The sequence below is a fragment of the Schistocerca nitens genome, chromosome 1 (assembly GCF_023898315.1).
Source record: "Schistocerca nitens isolate TAMUIC-IGC-003100 chromosome 1, iqSchNite1.1, whole genome shotgun sequence".
In the NCBI taxonomy this organism is placed as follows: Eukaryota; Metazoa; Arthropoda; class Insecta; order Orthoptera; family Acrididae; genus Schistocerca; species Schistocerca nitens.
Genome location: NC_064614.1, coordinates 148,445,307 through 148,470,122, shown reverse-complemented (window position 1 = coordinate 148,470,122; position 24,816 = coordinate 148,445,307). Strand labels below are relative to the sequence as shown.

At 42.5% G+C, this 24,816-nt stretch overlaps 1 protein-coding gene across 1 annotated transcript in view; it reads right to left on the bottom strand.

Annotated features, from left to right (window-relative positions):
• The window catches only part of LOC126225908 (protein dissatisfaction), a 182,454-nt gene extending 160,112 nt beyond the window's left edge, over window positions 1-22,342 (bottom strand). Inside the window, exons 1-3 of the mRNA XM_049942222.1 lie at window positions 22,279-22,342; window positions 11,154-11,234; window positions 3,537-3,698 (exon numbers count right to left, since the gene is read on the bottom strand). Of these exons, the coding sequence (XP_049798179.1) occupies window positions 3,537-3,698; window positions 11,154-11,234; window positions 22,279-22,342 (307 nt within the window). The remainder of the gene's footprint in view (window positions 1-3,536; window positions 3,699-11,153; window positions 11,235-22,278) is intronic.
• Between the last annotated feature and the right edge of the window lie 2,474 nt (window positions 22,343-24,816).

The following is a 24,816-nucleotide window of genomic DNA, read 5'->3' as shown; positions in this document are numbered from 1 at the left end:
CTATCCGTTTTACGGTGCATACTTAACTCAAATGTCTCCATAGTGTTTCTAAATGGCAGCAGGTGACATACATACTGCAAGACATTGAATTTTAACGCAAATTTTATGGTGAAATCAAGAAATAACATATCGAAATCAATGAAATTTACATCTAAATAAGTGTGAACCCCCTTTCCAGGTGTATTCTTACGCCACCCTTACAGACAGGGTACCCGGTATGAAGCATTGCTGTAGACAGAGGCAGTGCCCGTCACAGCACGTTGCGCTACAACTTTAGTAAAATAATAGTCATATCTGCTCCCATTCATTGATTGCATTTGCATGTTTCGCAGATTCTAATTTCTCACGTAATAAATAAATAACTTGTTGACAGGAAAAGATTTGCAAACTGTCATCACACGGCGTATGGGCAAACCTGTAGTAAATGTGCTTTCTTGTGGTTGGCCGAGAACCATAGCCAGGAAGTGTCCGAATTTGACAGCTGTTGAACATCTATTTCCTGCAAGATTTTTTACAGTGTCACACGAATTGCATGGGTGTCAGTGTATTTGGCGTAACTGAATCCATTTCTGGATGCATGCACACTTAATGTTCAAGAGTATACTTGTGGCAACTCGTACATTTAATGCAAGAAAATGTTTAACTTTCTTGATCCTGGTTTTTGCTTGGTAGAATAAAGGTACAGGGCGAGTATATGAGTACAGTTTCATTGCTTTTGAGTTGTACAGCAATTTTTAATTTCACTCTTGTGGCGCAGAATGCCATACATTGAATTAATCACCGTTAACTCATAGCCTTAAGTTTGTGATGGGTCCACTTGTACGTGGAGCCCGATTTTTCAATATAATTCATGAAAAATGACTTGAAACGATTGTCATATGTAGAAGAGATTGTGTCTTTGACACCACTGAACCAAAGATGTTGTCTGAGTGGCAGAATCGATTGTAAGTAGGAGCGCGCGGAGCGCAGTAGCAGTCGACGTTGCAATATGTCATAGGTAGAAATAAGACTTAAAGCTGCTGGCTAGCTGTGAGAATGTAGTTGTTGTTCTATGGACGCAGCATAATACAGCTTTTATAAAATGAAGTGATGAATGATATTGTTTGTGCTTACAGGGAGCCAGTAAATGCTAGCTCGTAGTTATTTCTATAAAAGTGTGAAGTGTGTATTATTAATTTGTAAGGCTATAAGGTTATCAAGATTTGAACTGATACTGATCGTTAACAAAATTTGATCATTGTGTATGGAAATTAGAGAAGAGTAATGAATTTATATTGTATCTCAAAGCGAAAGCAACGGGAAGAAATTTGTAAGGTAATGAAATTTTGCATATTTAGTTTTAAGTATGCAGCAACGGGAATGTGGATAGGAACCAGGTATTTTCCATCATATTTAATGTGTAGGTTGATTAGGTATATCCTATTTGAAATATTTTGTGTGTTTTATAATCCTGATACAGAGAAGTTAAATTTTGGAATCTATTTTTTCAAACGATGTCAGACTTTTTCTCATGTAACAATCCAAGTGTTTTATAATTACGACAGTAAGTTGAGACGTCCACTGATTTTGAAGTTAATGTATAATGTTTCATATCAGATTTTGTGAAGGAGAAACTTTATTTTGAATACAATTTTCAAACTGAAGCATTTGGTCTTAGCAAATCCCCTTATCAGTACCTCATCCGTCCCGGCGGAGGTTCGAGTCCTCCCTCGGGCATGGGTGTGTGTGTTTGTCCTTAGGATAATTTAGGTTAAGTAATGTGTAAGCTTAGGGAATGATGACCTTAGCAGTTAGGTCCCATAAGATTTCACACACACACACACACACAGTACCTCATCCTCTTCCAAGTCATGTTTATTTAAATCCAATGAATATTTTTCTAAAAGAAATCGTTTTAAAATCATAATAAAAAGTATTAATGTGCCAGAATTAGAAAAGTATTAATTTTTGTGACAGTTTGAATGCGGCCAGCATTGCACGGCGCTGAGCCAATATCCAGTATTTTTACTGCACATTTGCAAGATTATCCATTTATCAGATAATCTACTGATATTATTGGTATGAAGGTGTTTTACGGCCGGCATTGCACTTCGCAGCGCCAAGATTGAATATTTTGTATACCTACTGTGGAGAGAACAGAATACCAAGATTACATGCGTTGCGACTCTAGAGATAAGGAAAATTTATTTCATTGTTTATTTGCGCAGGTAGTTTTGTCAGTTTATTGTACGGGGCCATAAAACTCGGTACTCACGAGACTGGGTAAATTTAAGAGGGATCGATTTAATTATGGGCATTACGTATTGGTTTTGCAGATGAAGTTATTTGCTCAACGACACATCACACAGTAAATTTGAATAACACAAAAATTACGCATTTCATATTCATTGGCAGACAAACACACATAAAATTGTGTAAAGAACGTTACAAGTTCACGAGATTAGTTTGCCATGACCATTTTCGCTATTTAATTTTAGGTCGACGGTTACCGTTGTTTTATAACGTGAGAAACAATAAACCAGGGATCACGAGCTGGTATCAGTGCGTCCATCTCAGTGCTCGGAAAGTGGGATTGTGACCGACTCACCGTCCTTGTTCATGGCGGCCAGGAAGCACTTGTTACAGTGGTAGGCGATTTACCATCCTTGTTAATGGCAGCCTGGAAGCACTTGTAGAGGCGGCAGGTGACTTACCAGCGTTGCTCATGGCAGCCAGAAGCAGTTGCTGAGGTGACAGACGACTTACTGTCCTTTTTCATGCTGGCCTGGAAGCACTTGCTGATGGGGAAAGCGACTTACCGTATTTGCTCATGGCAGCCAGAAGCACTTGTTGAGGTGGCAGCGACTCACTGTCCTTGTTCATGGTATAGCGGGAGCAGTTGTTGAGGCCGCAGGCGACTCACTGTCCTTGTCCATGGCGGCCTGGAAGCACTTGTTGAGGCGATAGGCGACTTGTTGTTCTCGTTCATGACGGCCAGAGGCCTTGTTGAGGTAGAAGGCGACTTACCATTGTTGTTCATGGCTACTTGAAACCACTTACTGAGACGGCAGACGACTTACCATCCTTGTTCATGGTGGCCTGGAAGTACTTGTTGAGGTGGCAGGCGACTTACCATCCTTGTTCAAGGCGGGCTGGAAGCACTTGTTGAGGCGGCAGGTGACTTACCATCCTTGTTCATGGCGGGCTGGAAGCACTTGTTGAGGCGGCAGGCAACTTACCGTCCTTGTTCATGGCGGGCTGGAAGCACTTGTTGAGGTGGCAGGCGACTTACCGTCCTTGTTCATGGCGGCCTGGAAGCACATGTTGAGGCGGCAGGCGACTTACCATCCTTGTTCATGGCGGCCTGGAAGCACTTGTTGAGGCGGTAGGCGACTTACCATCCTTGTTCAAGGCGGCCTGGAAGCACATGTTGAAGCGGCAGGCGACTTACCATCGTTGTTCATGGCGGCCTGGAAGCACTTGTTGAGGCGGCAGGCGACTTACCATCCTTGTTCAACGCGGCCTGGAAGCACATGTTGAGGCGGCAGGCGACTTACCATCCTTGTTCATGGCGGCCTGGAAGCACTTGTTGAGGCGGCAGGCCCGGCACTGGTTGCGGTGCGTCTTGTCGATGGGGCAGCGGCCCTTCAGCTCGCCCGCCGCCTTGCACGTGTAGACGCGGTTCCGGTGGATCGACCGCTTGAAGAAGCCCGAGCAGCCTGCGCAGCACAACACACGGCGTACTGCTGAGGCTGCCCGCCCGCTGCAGAACACGTCTGCACCTTCCTCGTGACTTAGTGGTGGCTGTATATCTACAACATCTCACCATTCTGGTATTTTCCACGAGATAAAAGACTGGCAGCTTCTATACTTACACACGGTTGCTGCTACCACTTAGGCATTTCGATGTATACCAGTGATGCCCATCTAAACTGGATGTCTAACTGTGGCTGCCTACGCATGCCGGCCAAAGAGCCCCACACTTCGTGCCCAGCTACAGCACGGCGGGCGGGCATTAAGCGCATTAGAATGTGAAAGGAAATAATTTCCGATTCTACGCTCATTTGGGCCGATTACACGGCATGCTCCAGATTTCTGGAGAAGAACAAGATGAAGTATTTCAAGAGTAGTGCAGAAACCGGTGATAATTCTGGTGCATTATAGCAAAATTCTAGTCTGAGCCATATTTGAGAGGCAGATCAGAAAACTGATCACTATTCTTCTTCTTATACTCTACTTACGCCTTTCAAAACAACGATATGAGATGCAGAAGAGATACATCTCTTCTGTAAGGTAACTAGTGCCCGATACGTAACGCAGGTTGTTATCCCCGCGCTACTGCCATTTCTTCGACAGGAAGGTGAAGTGCTTTTCTAGCAGGACGGTGCACATCCACATACGGACGTTGTTACGCAACTTGCTCTTCGTGGCGCACAACAACTATCCTGACCAGCAAGATCACGTGATCTCTCCCCAGTCCAACACTTACTCAGTAGGGTGAAGCGGGAACTTACTTGTTCTCCAAAACCTGCAGAAACTATTATCAAATAGTAATAAAAGGTATAAGGTGCTTGAGACAGTCTATCGCAGGATGCCATTCGGCATCTTTATGGTAGTTTGCATGTAAGAATACACGTCTACGTTGCAGCCAGAGGGGTGGATATACAATGTATGGATGCAACTGTTGGGGCCCCATTTGCTGTGACGTGTGCGTTTCATTTGGTATGAAATTGTTGTCATATTCATACTGGATTTCCTGTCTATCACATTACTTATTAATAAAACGATCTTGTTGTTGACGACGTTTCATTTTTTCCCGGCAGCATAGATGGATTTTGTCGCAATAGTCTGTCAGTTTTCTGCAGAATACACCCAGAAAAGATATACAAAGTGCACGGAATATTTAGCAGCACTAAATTTTCTGAAAAAAGAAAATTACTTTAGACTATGGTCGCCAGTTTTGGCTAGAAGCACCAGCATAACGCCATATATCTGGGCGCAGTAGTCATGCTGTTTCCCAAGGCGGCGAGTCATATGCTCGAGAAATCGCAAACAAGTAGAAAATTAAGATGGAGAGATCAGGATAAATTGAAAGAACGAGAGGTTGTTAAAAATTGCAGAAGCAGCATTAGAAAAAAAATGACGAAACAGTCAGAAAGGGAAGACAGTAGAGGATGAATGGATGGCTTAGACAGAGAAAATAATGAAGGCAGCAATGGATGAAACAGGTAAAAAGACAAAGCCCGTGAAAATTCTTGGGTAACGTACGAGATGTTAAATATAATTGACGAAAGGGGCAAATGTAAAAATGTAGAAAATGAAGCAGGCAAAAGGGAAAACAGACGTCTAAAAATGAGATTGATGGCAAATGCAAAATGGCAAAGAAGGAATAACTAAACGAGAAATGCAAGTACGTAGAAGAATACGTAACTAGGGGAAAGGTAGATGTGATCTACAGGAAAATTAAAGTTCAAGTGGTTGAAATGGCTCTGAGCACTATGGGACTTAACACCTGAGGTCATCAGTCGCCTAGAACTTAGAACTACTTACACCTAACTAACATAAGGACATCACACACATCCATGCCCGAGGCAGGATTCGAACCTGCGACCGTAGCGGTCGCGCAGTTCCGGAATGAAGCGCCTAGAACCGCTTGGCCACAACGGCCGGCTGAAATTAAAGTGACCATTGGAGAAATGAAATGCAACTCAGTCAATATCAATAGCCTGATCTCAAGCCAGTGCTAAGCTATTGCACGTCAGTACTAAACAGAAAAGGGAAAGCTCAAACGTGGAAGAAATATATAGAAGTGCTACACAAGGAACCATGAGCACCTTGCGTGCCTCAACGATACAGATAGCCCTACCGTAGGTACAACCACAACGGAGGGTATCTGTTGAGACATCAGACAAACGTGCGGTTCCTGAAGAGCGTCATCAGCCCTTTCCGTATATTCCGGAACAACGGTCTAGATGATTGAATGATCTGATCTTGTGACATCAATCAAAACGGCCTTGCTGCGCTGGTAGTGCGAACGGCTGAAAGCAAGGGGAAACTACAGTCGTAATTTTTCGCGAGGGCATTCAGCTTTACTGTATGGTTAAATGATGATGGCGGACTCTGGGGGTAAAATACTCCGGAGATAAAATAGTCCCCTTCGAATCTCCGGGTGAGGACTACTCACGAGATGTCGTCAACAGGAGAAACAAAACTGGGCATTTTACAGATCGGAGCGTGGAATGTCAGATCCCTTAATCGGGCAGGTAGGTTAGAAAATTTAAAAATGGAAATGGATAGGTTGAAGTCAGATATAGTGGGAATTAATGAAGTTCGGTCAGGTGAATACAGGACTTCTGGTCAGGCGAATACAGGGTTATAAAGACAAAATCAAATACGGGTAATGCAACAGTAGGTTTAATAATGAATAAGAAAAGAGAAATGCGGGAAAGACACCACTAACAGGACAGTGAACGCATTACTGTAGCCAAAATAGACACGAAGCCCACAAACAACACAGTAGTACAAGTTTATATGTCAACTAACTCCGCAGATAATGAAGAGATCGAAGAAATATATGACGAGATCAAAGAAATTATTCAGATACTTAAGTGTAAAATGAGTATACTGGGGCATATTTGTATAAGACCGCAGACCCAGAGATACTGCTTCTGTTCTGAGATTGTAGTGTTGGAGTAAGGGAGCGCTGTGTGTGAGGGAAACACGACCGACATAAATGCAAATCATTAAACTAAATGTAGCTCTGTTAACAAATCTTAGACACATTCCAAAGTGAAATATCTAACTAACCTTCTTATCAAAACAGTTTACGTACATTCTGGGGTCACTGAACAATTACAGGTTATCAGCCAACTCATCTATACTAACGTGCTGGCAAAAACAGAAATCATAATCATTTAACATGTTTACCTTGCTTGCATGAAGACTTCCGCTTCCAAGTTCAACAATATTGACACACCTACATTAATCTAATACTTGGTGGCTTCACACAGCACACCACAAAACCGCCCAGACTATCCTCTTTCGCTCACAGACAGCTGCCTACAACTGAGCGCCAAGCGCTGTCTTACTTCAACACTACAGTCTCAGACCAGAAGCAGTATCTCTGGGTCTGCGGTCTCATACAAATGTGCCCCAGTATACTCCTTTCAAGGGAGACCAAAATTTGAGAGTCATTGGCGACTGAAATTAGATAGCAGTAAAAGGAAGAGAAGGAAAAATTGTAGGTCAATATGGACTGGGAGAAAGGAATGCAAGAAGAACACGCCTAATACAGTTTCGCACAGAGGATAATTAAATAATCGCTAATACTTCGTTTAAGAATCATAAAAGAAGATTGTATACTTGGAAATGACCTGGAGACAATAGAAAGTATCAGCTTGATTATATATGGTAAGAAAGAGATTTAGGAACCTGATTTTAAATTGTAAGACATTTCCTGGGGCAGATGTGGACTCTGACTGAACCGTAGATTGGTTATGAACCGTAGATTAAAACTGAATAAATTGGAAAACGATAGGAAAATAATGAGATGGGACCTGGATAAGTTGAATCAACCACAGGTTGCTGAGAGTTTCAGAGAGAGAATTAGGCGACGGTTGACTAGAACAAGGGAAAGAAATACAGTAGAAGGAGAATGGGTAGCTTCAAGAAATGAAATAATGAAGGCAGCAGAGGACAAGTAGGTAAATAGACAAGGTCTAGCAGATATCCTTGAATAACAAAGAGATATTGAATTTCTTTGATGAATGGAGAAAATATAAAAATTCAGAAAGTGAAGTAGGAGGAAGGGAATATAAAAGTTTAAAAAATGACGTTGACAAGAAGTGCAAAATGGCTAAGCAGGAAAGGCCAGAGGACAAATGTAAGGGTTTAGAAGCATATTTCACTAGGGGAAAGATAGATACTGCCTACAGGAAAGTCAAAAAGGCCTTTGGATAAAAAACCAAGCATCTGTATGAATGGGAAACCAGTCCTAAGGAAAGAAGGGACAGCTGCAAGGTGAAAGGAATATATAGTGTCTATACAAGGGAGATGTACTTGAGGGCAATATTATAGAAAGGGCAGCGGATGCAGATGAAGGTGAGATGGAAGCTATGATACTATGAGAAGAATTTGACAGAATAAAGCTTAGGCAGTAGACAACATTCCGTTAGGACTACTGATAGCCTTGAGTGAGCCAACCACAAGAAAGTCTCCCGTCTGGTGTGGAAGAAGTATGAGACAGGCGAAATACCCTTAGACTTAAACAAGGCTGTAATAATTCCAATTCCAAAGAAAGCAGTTGCTGGCAGGTATGAAAATTTCCGAACTATCAGTTTAATAAGTCTTGGTTCCAAAATGCTGTTGTGATCGGTTATGATTTCGGAGAATCATAGGAACACTCGAGACAATACTACCCTACGACTTATCTTAGAAGATAGGTTAAAGAAAGACAAATCCACGTTTATAGCATTTGTAGACTTATAGAAAGCTGTCGACAATGTTGACTGGAATACTGTCTTTGAAATTCTGAAGGTAGCAGGGGTAAAATACAAGGAGCGAAAGGCGATTTACAGCTTGTATAGAAACCAGACGGCAATTGTAAGAGTCGAAAGGCACGAAACGGAAGGAGTGGTTGAGAAACGAGTGAGGCGGGGTTGCAGCTTATTCCCGATGTTATTCAATGTGTACATTGCACAAACAGTAAATGAAACTGAAGAAAAATTAGGAGCAGGAATTAAAGTGCAGGGCTACGAAATAAAAACTTTAGTTTGCCGTTGACATTGTAATACTGTTAGAGACAGCAGAGGACCTGGAAGAACAGTTGAACGGAATGGACAGAGTCTTGAAAGGAGGATACAAGATGAACAAGAAAAGACAAACAAGGATAATGGCTTATAGTCGAATTAAATCAGGTGTTGCTGAGGGAATTAGATTAGGAAACAAGACGCTTAAAGTAGTGGATGAGTTTTGCGATTTGGGTAGAAAAAAAAAGAGGATATAAAATGTAGACTGGTAATGGCAAGAAAACTATTTCTGAAGAAGAGAAATTTATTAACATCGAATACAGATTTAAGTGTTAGGAAGTCTTTTCTGAAAGTATTTGTCTGGAGTGTAGCCATATATGGAAGTATATCACGAACGATAAACTGTTTAGATAAGAAGAGAACAGAAGTGTTTAAAATGTGGTGTTACTGAAGAATGATGAAGATTGGATGAGTAGGTCACATAACTAATGAGGAGATACTGAATGGAACTGAGGGGGCAAGAAATTTGTGGCACATTTTGATACATGAACGGCTGACCAATATAGCATTTGAGGGAAGTGTTGGGGGGTGGGGGGGGGGGGGGGGTAAATTCAGTAGTGGGAGACCAAGAGATGAATACAATGAGGAGATTCTGGAAGACGTAGGTTGCAGTGGTTATTCGGAGATGAAGAGTCTCGCACAGAATAGAGTAACATGGAGAGCTGCACCAAACCAGTCTCCGGACTGAAGACCACAACAGTAATTAATTGTTAAACTTGAGATATCAGTGTATTTGTTAAAATATCACACTGTGATAATTGTTAAGCATTTAAAGTCTAGTACTTTCGTATGTGTGTTTGGTTGACAATCTTGATAAATGTGAGAAAATCGGTAAAAAAATGTTCGAAATAACCTTAAAATCGTAAAAAGCAGTGGGAGGTGGTCATACGTTAGAGTGCTTACAGAAAATGCCAAGTAATCTGCTCCTAATATAGCCAATTAAATTAAGAAATTTGAGGTCAGTCATTTCATATAATTAATTACGGCAATTACATAATATTTGGCGACAATTTTAAGTAGGATAACATCCTGACACACAATTCGGCCTACAGGAATGGGTGAAGGAAACCACTGTACTGCAACTTCTTATTCTGTCCGGATGTGGTGGCTGATCTCTGATGACTCTTCATGGTGTTGCTTTTTGCACAGTGTAAAGACCTCGAATGACGAAACACACACAACTGTTTTAGAGAGAGAAAGGAGCGGGAAGGAGGAGCGGTTGACATGTATTTAATGTATTCTGCAGCAGAATGTAGAGCCAAAGAAGGCTGACATAGGTACAGAAAAAAGTTTTGTGGCAGACGTACTCGTAACTGAAAAAAAAAAATTACTGCCGTGAGTAGAAACTTACAAGAAAGTGGGTTGTTCACGCGACACAGTTGGCCGAGGAATTATTCGCACGGTAGAATTCGCGGAGTGCTTCTGGATCGTGTTAATAAGTAGTCATCAATTTGCACGTTTATCGGATACTTCAAAGAATACTGTACAGAAAGCACTCTCATAAACAACGTGTGTGCAAGAGCTGTGGCCGAGGCCCACGAGAAAGACAGGCCGCGGCGCGTACGTCACGAAGGTAGTCCTGAACTCGCTCGCTCGCTCAGCTCAGCAGACAAAATGCGTTTCTAAACCTGTTAACTCGCAGGAGGGCGTGTAAGTACTAACGAGAATTGAATATTCCACTGGAATCTGCTATTATGAAGTCTTAATGATTAAAAGTACTACAGCAAAATTTAATTTAAGATCAATACTCGATATAAATGGTATAACGGCTTGGTAATAGCATTTAGTCTCTTCTGCTTAACAGTAGTCATTACATGTTGGAAGTGGTGCCTTATGCAACTGATCATTTTAGTATGATTTTATTTTATTTAATTTTACGCCAGTTCAGCCGTAACAAATTATAAGTAGGCCCATGGACTTCTCATCATTATAGGACTAATAACAGTAAGATTGCATAATAGCGGATTCCAGCAGAAGATTCAGTTTTAGTTTGTACGGACCCGCCTAGTTACGAGTTGACAGGTGTAGAAAAGTAGTTTGTCTGCTGATTTGAGCGAGCGAGCACAGGCCTACGTTCGTGACGTACGCGTCGCGCCCAGTCTTTCTCGTAGGCCTCGGCTGTGGCCGGGTGACGTGGAAGCCTGATTGTGAGTTCAGTCATGTCGGTGGACTATCCATCGCCACTCTAATGCATGCACCACTCTGAACAAAACCTAAAAAGTCATTATCGGCCATTAGTTCCACATGTGAAAGTACTGAGTTTACCGACAAATTGATAATTTCCGGCCTACGCGTTTGGGAAGGCCTTTTTATTTTTATAGTCAGTATGAGAGAGCAAGACGAGCAGGTGCAGGCTGGGGTGCTCACCGTCACAGCTGTAGATGCCGTAGTGCTTGCCGGAGCTGCGGTCGCCGCACACTTTGCAGGGGATGTCCAGGAGGCGGTCCCCTGCGAACAGGAAAGACCGACCTTCACCAATAGGACAACAACAACAACAACAACAACAACAACAAAGCGTGTCTCACGTGAGTGGCGTGGAATAGTACATTAGTTGCGCGTGGCAGTGTGAAGTACAGCGGTGGACAAAGATATGGAAACTCCACAACACATTACCGTGCCTGATACGGTGTACGAAGCGCCATTGGCATTCAAAGCAGTTTCCAGTCGTCTCGGAGTAGATAACTACAGGTGCTATATTACGGTATATTGATAATTTTTACTTATGAACCGTCTGACAGCAACTGAATAAAACACAATTTTAGTGCCATACGCGTTTCGCCTTTATTTTCTGCAGGCATCATCAGTGGCCTGGAATATGTACATATGTTAGCTGTTTTATTTACATTTTTGTCACTGTGCCTATAGGTTATAAACAGTTCTGATGGTTGGTATTCCCTATTAAGTAGTAATGTTTTGAACTGTACTTACAGGTTGCGTGGACAGTTTCTTACATATTACGCTCCTGTTGCATTGTTGGTGTTGTTCTTCTTCTTATGAACGCCAATTTGCTGATTTTTCCACATTCCACAGCACTATGCACTGAACGCTTGTTTTAATGCAATGTTTTGGTTTCTGTTGTCGACTGTCAAATGGTTTTGCCAAAGATCGAATATTATTGCCAAACTTATGAGTGTAACTATTGAAGTATCTGTGGTCTGTTCGTACATGCATTTGTGTGTGCGTTTGTGTATGTGTGTGTGTGTGTGTGAGTGTTTTTTGGTGTGATATTAATTTAATTTAATTTAATTTTATTTTATTTATTTATTTCCTGTGTATGTGTGTGTGTGTTTTGCTGTGATATATATTTTTTTGTGCTGGGTGTGTGTGTCTGTATTTTGGTGTTATATAATTTTTTTTGGGGGGGGCTGTGTGCGTGTGTGTGTCCAGATGGTGTGGGGAAGAGTTTTTTTTGTTTGTTTTATGTTATCATTTCCTTTATTAAGTGTAGTAGGGAGCCTGTGCTGATGTGTGTTTGTTCATTTATCACATGTTTGTATTCTGCTATGGCTTTCTGGATGTGGAAGTTTTCTTGCATTTGTATAAGATGTTTGTCATGGTTGCTTATTCTCATTATTTTTATTTCTTGTTCCATGTTTGTAGGATGATGGTTGTAGTGCTTTAAATGCTCTGCAAATGTGGAATGGTTTGTTTCATACTTCCAACATCTGATATGTTCTTTATATCTTGTTTCAAAATTCCTGCATGTCATGCCTATGTATACTGCATCACAACTTTGACATTCAAGTTTATATATTCCTGATTGTTGGAATTTGTCCCTCGTGGTAGCTGGCTGGCTTAGGTGTGATTGAAGGGTTTGCCCAGGCTTATATGCTATTTTGAAACCCTGTCTCTTTAGGATGTTTGCAACTCTGTGTGTTAGTTTATGTGTGTAGGTCATGGTGTACCATCTGGTTCTTTTCTGTGTGGTGTTGTCATTGTGTGTGTTTGTTGAGTGTGTTTGTAAGTTTTCAGCTTGTGAGTTCATTTGTATTCTGGGAATGTTGTGTTTGCTTTGTATTTGTGTTTTTATTTTTTGATTGATCCTGTGTACCACATGTGTGTCATACCCGTTGTTCCTAGCTATTTGTGTGATTGTACTCATTTCTTGTTCATAGTTTCTCTTGCTGAGTGGGATTCTGTTTATCTATGTAACATGTGTCTTAGTGCTGCAAGTTTCTGGCTGTGGGGGTGGTTGGATGTGGAATGTATTATTGTGTCTGTGGCTGTTGGTTTTCTAAAGATGTTAAATGTATGTTTTCCATTTTCTTTTTTAATTGTAATGTCAAGAAAATTTATTTGATTTTCTTTTTCTTTTTCAAGTGTGAATTTTATGTTCTGATCAGCTTTGTTTATTTCTGAATGGAGTTCATCTACTTTTTCACTTGGCTCATCTACCAGACAAATAATGTCATCCACGTATCTGTACCAATACATGATTTTGAAACTTTCATTTGTGGTTATCTTATCAAATATCTGATTTTCTAGGTGACTGATGAAAATGTTTGCTAGTGTTCCTGATATTGGGGATCCCATGGGCAGTCCATCAGTTTGTAGATAATATTCTTCCTCAAACTGAAAGTAGTTTTGTTCAGTTGTCAGTCTAAGCATATCTGTTATTTCTTTTATTGCGTCTGTGGTGAGGTTGCTGTGGGATGAGAGATTTTGTTCTATGATTTCTATTGTTTCTGTGATAGGGATGGAGGTATACATATTTTCTATATTGAATGAAATCAGTGATGCTGTGTGTGGTACCTGTATGTTCTGTATGTTTTCTATTAGGTTTCCTGTGTTTATCACTGCCCTGTTGTTTTCTACTTTATAGTGTTTTGTAACTAACCTTTGGAGGTGTTTGGCTATGCGGTATGTTGGGGCTTTCTTGAAGTTGATAACAGGTCTCATTGGCATTCCGTCTTTATGTACTTTCGGTCGACTGCGGAGTGTTGGTGCTTGTGGGTTTTTCTGTGTTAAGAAGTATTTCTGTTTGTCTGTGAGTGTGTGTTCAACGTTTTTCACTGTTCGTTTCACATTTGCCTGGAATCGTGTACTGGGATCTGACTTCAGTTTTTGTATGGCGTTGGTGTTTATGTATTCCTTGGTTTTTGTGATGTATTGCTCTTTATCCATGAGTACTGTTACATTTCCCTTGTCTGCTCTTGTTATTAATACGTTATTGTTTGTTAACTTTTGTTTTAACCTTTTCATAGTAGCTGCTTCTGTTTGGTTGTTCTTATTGTGTGTCTGCTGTGTTTGTTTTATTATGCCTTTTATTTCTTCTTTTACTAGTTCTCTTGTCAGTCCTATGTTTATTTCACAATTATTTTGTTGTTCTTCACGGGTAAGGATGTGTTCGGTTTCTACTATGAGATTTTCTATGTATTGATTGTTCACTTTGCTATTGGTGCACTGTTTCAAACCTTTTTCCAAGAGCATTTTTCCGTTTTCGTGTAGTTCTGTCTCTGTTAGGTTAACTAAGCGTGGATGGAATGTGTGTTGGTGTTCATGTGGTTTCACATTTAAAATGTAAATGTATTTTTGCGTCTTTTTTACTGTTAGTTTCATTATCTTGTGTTTATGTTTGTTTTGTAAATGTTTCATTGCTGTGTATGTGTTGTGCTCAGTTTTTTCTACTAGTGCCATGAAAACTGCGGCGTTTCCTACGTTTTTTGCCAATTCTAGATGAGTCTCATAGAGCATCATGTTTAGGTGCTGTTTTTTCGAATAGAGCATCTTAATTTCATGTAGTAACCAATATCGTTCTGCAAATGATTTCGACTTTTGTGTCACTGTAGAACTGTTTTTAACCTTTACATTAATGTAACTTGGAATTAAATCGTTCTTTTTGCATGTTTTGTTGAATTTTATATGCTGTATCGTCTTATGGAGTCTCAGATGTATTTTCTTGAACCTGTTGTACACGTTGACAGGGAATGCTTGACATAGCTGTATTGACATCTTCAACTTTTGTAGTCCTGTCTTCCTCAGTTGCGTGTAATATTACGGTATATTGGTAATTTTTACTTATGGACCGTCTGACAGCATATGTACATATTCCAGGCCACTGATGATGCCTTGCAGAAAATAAAGGCGAAACGCGTATGGCACTAAAATTGTGTTTTATTCAGTTGCTGTCAGACGGTCCATAAGTAAAAATTATCAATATACCGTAATATTACACGCAACTGAGGAAGACAGGACTACAAAAGTTGAAGATAACTACAGGTGCTGTTTGGTTTTGAAGGGAATCTCACGAGAGTAAGTCAATTATTATCCGCGATTTAGTTATATTTTTGTTTATTTTGGTAGTACTGTCGTTTTACGTTAATAACGCATGCTTTGTTTATTTGTTGTTATATCTTTGCAATTTTCAAGCTGCTAGGTTAGTTTCGTTATCGCTGCTGTGCTGTTAATCATGGCTGCTCCGTTGTCTACTTGCACCGAAGAAGAGCAACGTTCAGTGATCCGTTTTTTTGTTGTCGGAAGGTGTATCAGGGGCCGAAATTCATCGAAGACTTTCGGTACAGTACGGGAACAGCGTTTTGCTACTACGGAGTGTCTACGAATGGATTGAAAAATTCCCAAGTGGTTGCACAAGTGTTACGCACGACGAAGGAGCCGGACGGCCGTTTACCGCCACAAATAGAAACCATTGAGCGTTCACGTGAAATGATTCTGTTAGACAGACGATTAACTGTTGACTGCAAATTAGTCACGGTTCTGCCTACGAGCCGGCCGCTGTGGCCGAGCGGTTCTAGGCGCTTCATTCCGGAACCGCGCTGCTGCTACGGTTGCAGGTTGGAATCTTGCCTCGGGCATGGATGTGTGTGATGTTCTTAGGTTAGTTAGGTTTAAGTAGTTCTAAGTATAGGGGACTGATGACCTCAGATGTTAAGTCCCATAGTGTTTAGAGCCATTTGAAGCATTTTTCGGCCTACGAAATCATCCACAACAGACTTGGGTTTCATAAGGTTTGTGGAAGATGGGTCCCAAAAAAAACTCACACAGTTGCATAAACAAACGCGCTTGGACATCTGCAAAAATCATTTGGGTATCTATGGTAACGAAGGGGACAACTTCTTAGACAGGATCATTACTGGTGACGAAACGTGGATCCATCATTACGAGCCGGAGAGTAAACGGCAGAATATGGAATGGAAACATCCAAATTCGCCGTCCAAGAAAAAGTTCAAGACCCAACCGTCCGCAGGAAAACTGATGCTTACGGTTTTTTGGGATGCACAAGATCCGTTACTGGAACATTATGGGGAAAGGGGCACAACAATAAACAGTGTACGTTACGGAGAGATGCTTACTGCCAAGCTAAAGGCTGTAATGCGAAGCAAACGCCGAGGACTGCTGTCAAAAGGTGGTGTGTTGTTGCACGACAATGCCCGTCCGCATACTGCTGTCCACACTTGTGAAACGCTCCAGAAACTTAAATTTGAAGTACTGGATCATATAGCCCCGATATTGTCCCCTCTGACTGTCACTTGTTTGGTCCACTCAAACAGGCATTAAGGGGCCGTCGATTTGTCTCGGACGAATCAGTGAAAGAAGGGGTGCATTCTGGCTCGCATCTCAACCGAGAACCTTCTTTTATGGGGGCATCAGCAAGCTTGTACAACAATGGACCAAGCGCGTTGTAACGCAAGGAGACTATGTCGAAAAATGATGTTCTTGTAAGCTTCCTATTCGATTACAATAAACTTTTATAACTATTTTGCGGATAATAATTGACTTACCCTCGTAACAATGGCAGGTTGAGGTAACAATGATACGGACCAAGCAGCCTTCTGTCCGATGTAGACCGCAAACGCTCAATAATATTGACACCTGGTGACTGTGGCGGCCACGGCCGACGCTACAATTCATCCTTGTGTTCACAAAACCAGTCTAGGACGATGTGAGTTGCGTGAAGAGGGGCCCTGTCGTCTTACAGCACAGCAGCACCATTGCGGAACTAACAGTGGAACATGCGATCGACCTGGTCAGCGAAAATGGTCACATAATCCTTGGCAGTAATGCAACCTTGCATGCTAACCATCGGGTCATGGAATATCACGACAGCGCTTCCAAAATCATCACGGTAACCCTGCCGTATTTCACTCCTGGGACGTGAACTCAGCCACTAACTGGAAACAGTGTGACACACGAGGCGTGTTTTTTAAGTAAGTACCGTTTTGAAATTTAAAAAAGACGTGCTAAGGTATCTCAATAATTTTATTTTTACATGAAAGCCTGTACCTTAAATTACAGGGCTATTACAAATGATTGAAGCGATTTCATAAATTCACTGTAGCTCCATTCATTGACATACGGTCACGACACACTACAGATACGTAGAAAAACTCAAAGTTTTGTTCGGCTGAAGCCGCACTTCAGGTTTCTGCCGCCAGAGCGCTCGAGAGAGCAGTGAGACAAAATGGCGACAGGAGCCGAGAAAGCGTATGTCGTGCTTGAAATGCACTCACATCAGTCAGTCATAACAGTGCAACGACACTTCAGGACGAAGTTCAACAAAGATCCAGTAACTGCTAACTCCATTCGGCGATGGTATGCGCAGTTTAAAGCTTCTGGATGCCTCTGTAAGAGGAAATCAACGGGTCGGCCTGCAGTGAGCGAAGAAACGGTTGAACGCGTGCGGGCAAGTTTCACGCGTAGCCCGCGGAAGTCGACGAATAAAGCAAGCAGGGAGCTAAACGTACCACAGCCGACGGTTTGGAAAATCTTACGGAAAAGGCTAAAGCAGAAGCCTTACCGTTTACAATTGCTACAAGTCCTGACACCCGATGACAAAGTCAAACGCTTTGAATTTTCGGCGCGGTTGCAACAGCTCATGGAAGAGGATGCGTTCAGTGCGAAACTTGTTTTCAGTGATGAAGCAACATTTTTTCTTAATGGGGAAGTGAACAGACACAATGTCCGAATCTGGGCGGTAGAGAATCCTCACGCATTCGTGCAGCAAATTCGCAATTCACCAAAAGTTAACGTGTTTTGTGCAATCTCACGGTTTAAAGTTTACGGCCCCTTTTTCTTCTGCGAAAAAAACGTTACAGGACACGTGTATCTGGACATGCTGGAAAATTGGCTCATGCCACAACTGGAGACCGACAGCGCCGACTTCATCTTTCAACAGGATGGTGCTCCACCGCACTTCCATCATGATGTTCGGCATTTCTTAAACAGGAGATTGGAAAACCGATGGATCGGTCGTGGTGGGGGTCATGATCAGCAATTCATGTCATAGCCTCTACGTTCTCCCGACTTAACCCTATGCGATTTCTTTCTGTGGGGTTATGTGAAAGATTCAGTGTTTAAACCTCCTCTACCAAGAAACGTGCCAGAACTGCGAGCTCGCATCAACGATGCTTTCGAACTCATTGCTGGGGACATGCTGCGCCGAGTGTGGGAGGAACTTGATTATCGGCTTGATGTCTGCCGAATCACTAAAGGGGCACATATCGAACATTTGTGAATGCCTAAAAAAACTTTGAGTTTTTCTATGTGTGTGCAAAGCATTGTGAAAATATCTCAAATAATAAAGTTATTGTAGAGCTGTGAAATCGCTTCAGTCATTTGTACTAACCCTGTACTTTTCTACATAATTTCCGTCAATATTGAGACACTTGTCATAGCGTTGTTCAAATGGTTCAAATGGCTATGGGACTTAACTTCTAAGGTCATCAGTCCCCTAGAACTTAGAACTACTTAAACCTAACTAACCTAATGACATCACACACATCCATGCCCGAGGCAGGATTCGAACCTGCGACCGTAGCGGTCGCGTGGTTCCAGACTGTAGCGCCTAGAACCGCTCGGCCACACCGGCCGGGCATCATAGCGTTGTACCAATTTTTGAATACCCTCCTCCTAGAAGTCTTCCGCCTGACTTGTTAACCACTGCATCACCACGGTTTTGATTTCGTCATCGTCTTGAAGACGCTGACTGTCCAGGTGTTTCTTCAAGTGCAGGAATAGATGGTAGTCACTGGGCGCAAGATCGGGGCTGTACGGAGGATGATCTAGAGTTTCCCATCGAAAAGATGTGCTGAGATCTTCGGTCTGATTCGCCACATGCGGACGGGCATTGTCTTGCAGCGAAACGATGCCCTTGCTCAACTTCCATGGACTGTTGCTTTGATTCTGGTGTGATGTAGGCTACCCATGTTTCATCGCCCGTGACAGTTTGGCTTAAGATATCATCACCGTCGTTGCGGTAACGCTCAAGGAAAGTCAATTCACTGTCTAAACGTTTGGTTTTGTGCACATCTGTCAACATTTTCCGTACCCAACGTGCGCACAATTTTCGGTAATTCAAGTGCTCGGTCACAATGCCATACAAAACACTACGAGAAACATTAGGAAAGTCTTTCCGCTTGGAGGAAATCGTAAAGCGTCTGTTTTCTCCCACCTTATTGTCCAATTCCTGCACCAAACTTTCATTAACGACCGAAGGACGCCCACTCCGTTGTTCATCATGCACATTTGCGCGGCCATCTTTAAATGCTCTCACCCACTTACTTACCATTCCATCACTCATAATGTTTTCTCGTAAACTACACAGATCTCGCGATGAATATCGATCGCTTTCAGGCCTTTAGCACTAAGAAATCTTATAACAGCCCGTACTCCACAGTCGGTGGGACTCACGGTTATCGGAAGCAACACTCAGTACACAACGTATACAAGGAACAATCAGACTGTAATGGCGTCAGTTTGTAGATTAAGGCACAGGCTTTGATGTAAAAGTAAAATTATTGAGATATCTTAGCAGGTCTTTTTTAGTTTCAAAATGGTACTTACTTAAAAAAACACGCCTCGTAAGACTTATCAAACTTAAAAATAACGTTTTGCTGTTACGGGGATTTGAATCGTTTGTGAGTGGTTTTGGAATTATAGCTAGCCCTGAAGTTCCCTGCTTATGGAGCCCCATTCGTGCTGCTTTGGTGCTGACAGGGTTCGCAAGTGGGACATCCAGCTCTGCACTGACTTGTGTAGCTGTCACACACACAATCATCTTGAATGGACGTCAGTCCGTCACCATCACTCAACACAGACCTTCGTCCGCTTTCTGACTTAGCGGATTACGTTTTTCAAGTTTCCTTGTACGCATTACAAATGTACGATGCGGTGCCTCTTGAAACTCCCAAACACTTCGGCTGCCTCGGTTACGGACGCCATGCGAGTATGAAATAATATACCCACATCACACCTCATTCCAACCGTAGCTCCGACATGACGCACTGACAGCTACACACATTACAGAAAAATTAATCTGATCCTGTATTATATTGTTGATTGTGTTTACATAAACTTATCGCTTGTCTTTTTTTGGTTCATAAACATTTTATTTTATCTGTTACTACTTTTATGTTGTAATTTCATGTACTGGCAAGTTCAATAACCTTGCAGATTTGCTCCCCAGTTTGGTCCTACGGAACTAGACGTGTAAAATAAAAAATAAAAAAACGCGTTGAACCCTGCAACGCTTTCAGGGCACTGCAGTGGCGCAGTTCCTGATCAAATAAAACGGCCCACCCTGCAGGCTTGGCCAGTACCTGCTTTTATCTCTGAGCAAGCATTTCTCGTTCCATTTACGTAACTTTGACCAGCTCCGGTATATTGACAACGTCTGGGAGAGACCGAAAACGAGTATACCAGCGAACAGGCTGGAGATGGCGATGTTCAAATGGTTCAAATAGCTCTGAGCACTATGGGACTTAACGTCTAAGGTCATCAGTCCCCTAGAACTTAGAACTACTTAAACCTAACTAACCTAAGGACATCACACACATCCATGCCCGAGGCAGGATTAGAACCTGCGACCGTAGCGATTGCGATGTATTTAAGACTGTAACGAAAAGGAAATGAAGGTGGGTGGGAGATATATCAAAGCGAATGGATCGCACCTGCCCTACGAAAGTTCTTTGTTGAATTTCAGAAGACAGGAGAAGATTATCTGATAGATGCTGGCAAAGATGCAGTGGAAAAGTCTGGAGGACGCCTTTACCCAGCAGTCGATGTCAGAGGGTTTGTTATGACGATTTAAATGCCCAGGGGTATTTCCATATACTTTAGGAGTTTGAGGAGACAGTTACGAGAGAACTGTGAGACATACAGAAAAAGACACATGCCAGTGGCCAGAGTATTTCTCCAGGCCTCGACTTGTAGTTCTCGCCGTGACATCATTGCAATAGGGCCACGGGAGTGTCAGAAAATGGGCACAAATCACCTGCTCCGTTTTGTAGCAGCGAATTAGCTCCCGCCTGCGAGTAGGCAACCGAATGAACAGATCTACAAAGCGGGCCGCTGTCATAGTGCCTTCCCAAGCGGCTGCAGCTTCTAACAAGGGAACCTCCCCATCGCACCCCCCTCAGATTTAGTTATAAGTTGGCACAGTGGATAGGCCTTGAAAAACTGAACACAGATCAATCGGGAAAACAGGAAGAAGTTGTGCAGAAGTATGAAAAAAAATAAGCAAAATATACAAACTGCGTAGTCCATGCGTAACATAGGCAACATCAAGGATTGTGTGAGCTGAGTAGCGCCGTGGTCCCGTGGTTAGGGTGAGCAGCTGCGGAACGAGAGGTCCTTGGTTCAAGTCTTCCCTCGAGAGAAAATTTTAATTTTTTATTTTCAGACAATTATTATCTGTCCGTTCTTCTGTCCGATGCAATCACTTTTTTGGGAGTGATTATCACATCCACAAGAAAACCTAAATCGGGCAAGGTAGAAGAACCTTTATACCCATTCGCCAAGTGTACAAGTTAGGTGGGTCGAGAATATATTCCTGTGACGCACATGCCGTCACCAGTGTCGTATCGAGTATATCAGACGTGTTTTCCTCTGGAGGAATCGATTGACCTATGACCTTGCGATCAAATGTTTTCGGTTGCCATTGGAGAGGCACGTCGTTTCGTCTACTAATCGCACGGTTTTGCGGTGCAGTCGCAAAATACAGACACTAAACTTATTACAGTGAACAGAGACGTCTATGAACGAACGGACAGATAATAACTTTGCGAAAATAAAGAAAGTAAACTTTTCACTCGAAGGTAGACTTGAACCAAGGACCTCTCCTTCCGCAGCTGCTCACGCTAACCACGGGACCACGGCGCTCCTCAGCTCACCTCCTCCTTGATGTTGCTTATGTTGCGCATGGACTACTCAGTTTGTATATTTTGCTTATTTTTTCATAGTTCCACAATACTTCTTCCTGTTTTCTCGATTGATCTGTGTTCAGTTTTTCAAGGCCTATCCACTGTGCCAACTTATAACTAAATCTGAGGGGGGTGCGATGGGGAGGTTGCCTTGTAAGCAGCAGCGGTATCTTCAAAGAAGTGCACACACGCGTTGACGTTAGCTGCGTCACAGGCCGAGCCCACACTGAGCACCTGTAATGTGAGCTACAACCTGAGAGGGATGCTCTCTCCACTGACACGTGTCCATTTCCTTGTAGTCATGTGGTTACTTATGATTCATCAGAGGTACTTACGAATAACGTAGTACAGTGTGAGACGGGGCTTCACCTTGTTGCAAGCATATCCATCCAGGAACATCAAGTCGGCTATCTGCCAACAAAGGGGGGGGCAGGGCTCTCAGAAACAAAGCGAACACTGGTGCAGTTAGATAGAAAGGAAACAAATACTGGCCTCTTAACCAGGTACTGAACAAACACACTGGAAGTCTGTGTTGATGGCTCTTCACAGATGTAGACCCATTCGTGACTGTTACGACTATTTAGTATTGCGTCTCCGGTGAAACAGACTTCACACGAGGAAAAGTTCACACTTGGGAAAGTGAGGCTGCACCATAGAGCACTACATCAACACGATATGACGTCCATAGTTAGAGCATTTTATGTCAATAGTAGCGCCGTAGCTACTGTTTCAGTATTACGAGCCACACACAACAGCGCGCCACGGACATCTGAATCGCAACTGATAGAAATCCAACTAAATGAAATGACCTTATGGCATTGTTGGCTGGGAGGCCCCATGCGGGGAAGTTCGGTCGCTGTATTGCAAGTCTTTTTTTTTTTTTTTTTCTTTTAGTCGACGCCACTTCGGCGACTTGCGAGTCACTGATGATGAAATGATGATGAAGAACACACAACACCCAATCATCACGAGGCAGAGAAAATCCCTGATCCCGCCGGGATTCGAACCCGGGACCTCGTGCGCGGGAAGCGAGAACGCTACCGCAAGACCACGAGCTGCGGACAGAATACCAACTGAAGGCTGCTTATCCACGGGGACAATCACGGCTTCTCCCAAGAAGGCAGTCTGTGAGTGCTAACGTGTTCCTCGAACGCTGTGCTGTGGTGTCGCTTGGTTAGGCCACCTTGGCAGTCGGAACAGTGTCTGAACTATGGCGTGCTTCCGGCGTCTCCTACATTGGATACTTGGCGCGATGAAAAATGTCAGCTTCCAAGTGATTCTCATTTGCCTGTCCTTACACGAAAACCGTGCCAGATGTTCCTTAACCGATAATAACGCTTATTTCACTACGCCTTATCGACTGTACGCTGCTGTTGTAAACAACAAAAATGGTTCAAATGGCTCTGAGCACTATGCGAGTTAACTTCCGAGGTCATCAGTCGCCTAGAACTTAGAACTAATTAAACCTAACTAACCTAAGGATATCACACACATCCATGCCCGAGGCAGGATTCGAACCTGCGACCGTAGCGGTCGCTCGGCTCCAGATTATAGCGCCTAGAACCGCACGGCGACTCCGGCCGGCTGTAAACAACAGAAAGTGCAGTCTTACACCATTTTACATTAGGATAGACCACTCAGTGGACACATCACGCAATCTTGAATGCGTTAGCGGATTAGCGGAATTTCCTGTCTCCGGCCGTCAAACACATCATCATACTGTAACATCTCCAGCGGTTTCAAACAAAAGAGTAATTAGACCTTTATATGTTCGCCTTTCAGAGTGTTCAGTCTGTTTATTGAGTTCCTTTCATGTTTATTTTAAGCCTTCCGTAAATTTTCTGAGAAAATTAATCCAGATAACGCTGACTTAGTACAACTTTCTTTTTCAATTTAGTGTCTCGATGTAGTCGTAATCGTGTAGTTACTAAGAATCTGAATTGGCTTGTAACTGATGCTTCTTTAAGAATTGGTTTGATAATCAATAAAATATCATTAATCTCATTTTAACTCTATCTAATGGTATCCCAATACACGAATGTATTCTGAGTCCCTGAAAAGCGATGGGGTATCCTCACCCTTAATACATTTATTCCATCACTTTTAAGTTCTGTTTTAGCGTCGTCATTACTTATATTCTTAGTTTCCCGGCAGATGATACGTTAATTGTCAAACTGGCTGTTAGTCCTCAAATAGCTGCAAGATTTAACTAAATTTACGGTCCATCTCCGTAACTGGTTAAGACTTGAGACAGTTAGTCGTTACATTGCTAGAGTACATTAAAGACGACTCGTCATAACAATGCTTCTTGCACATTTTAGTGTCACATGTAGAAAAACAACTTTAAAATTTTGAAGATTACTTATAGCGTCGCCACCTATAAGAACTTCATGAAACTATAGGGGCTGAAGCGGGAATATTCCGCGATGTCCGAGAACAAATTCCGCATTTTGGTTGTTGGGGCTGAAAGAGAAGCGTACCTCACGCGAGCGAATAGCCGCACTAGATTGAGAATGAGAGCACTTCGTGACTTGCAACAAACTTTACACATAATTTCAAACCACGAAATGATGAAAGGAAAAAAAATTACAGCCTACTGCTAGGGGCGTTCAATAAGTAACGCAGGACATTTTTCTCTGAAAGCAGCTTGATTTTCTTCAGGATTTCAATACACTACATTATTCCCCACTCTTTTGGCTACAAAACCCTATTTTCAACATAATCTCCGTTCAATGTGAGGGCTAAACTAAACGCCAGCTCACATGGAGGTCCTATTTGCCCGCCTGGTACCACACTTTTGGTCGACGTCGGAGCCTCCACATCAACCACGTACTGCTTCCCGCGGGGTGAATCATCCATTGAGCCAAACAGAC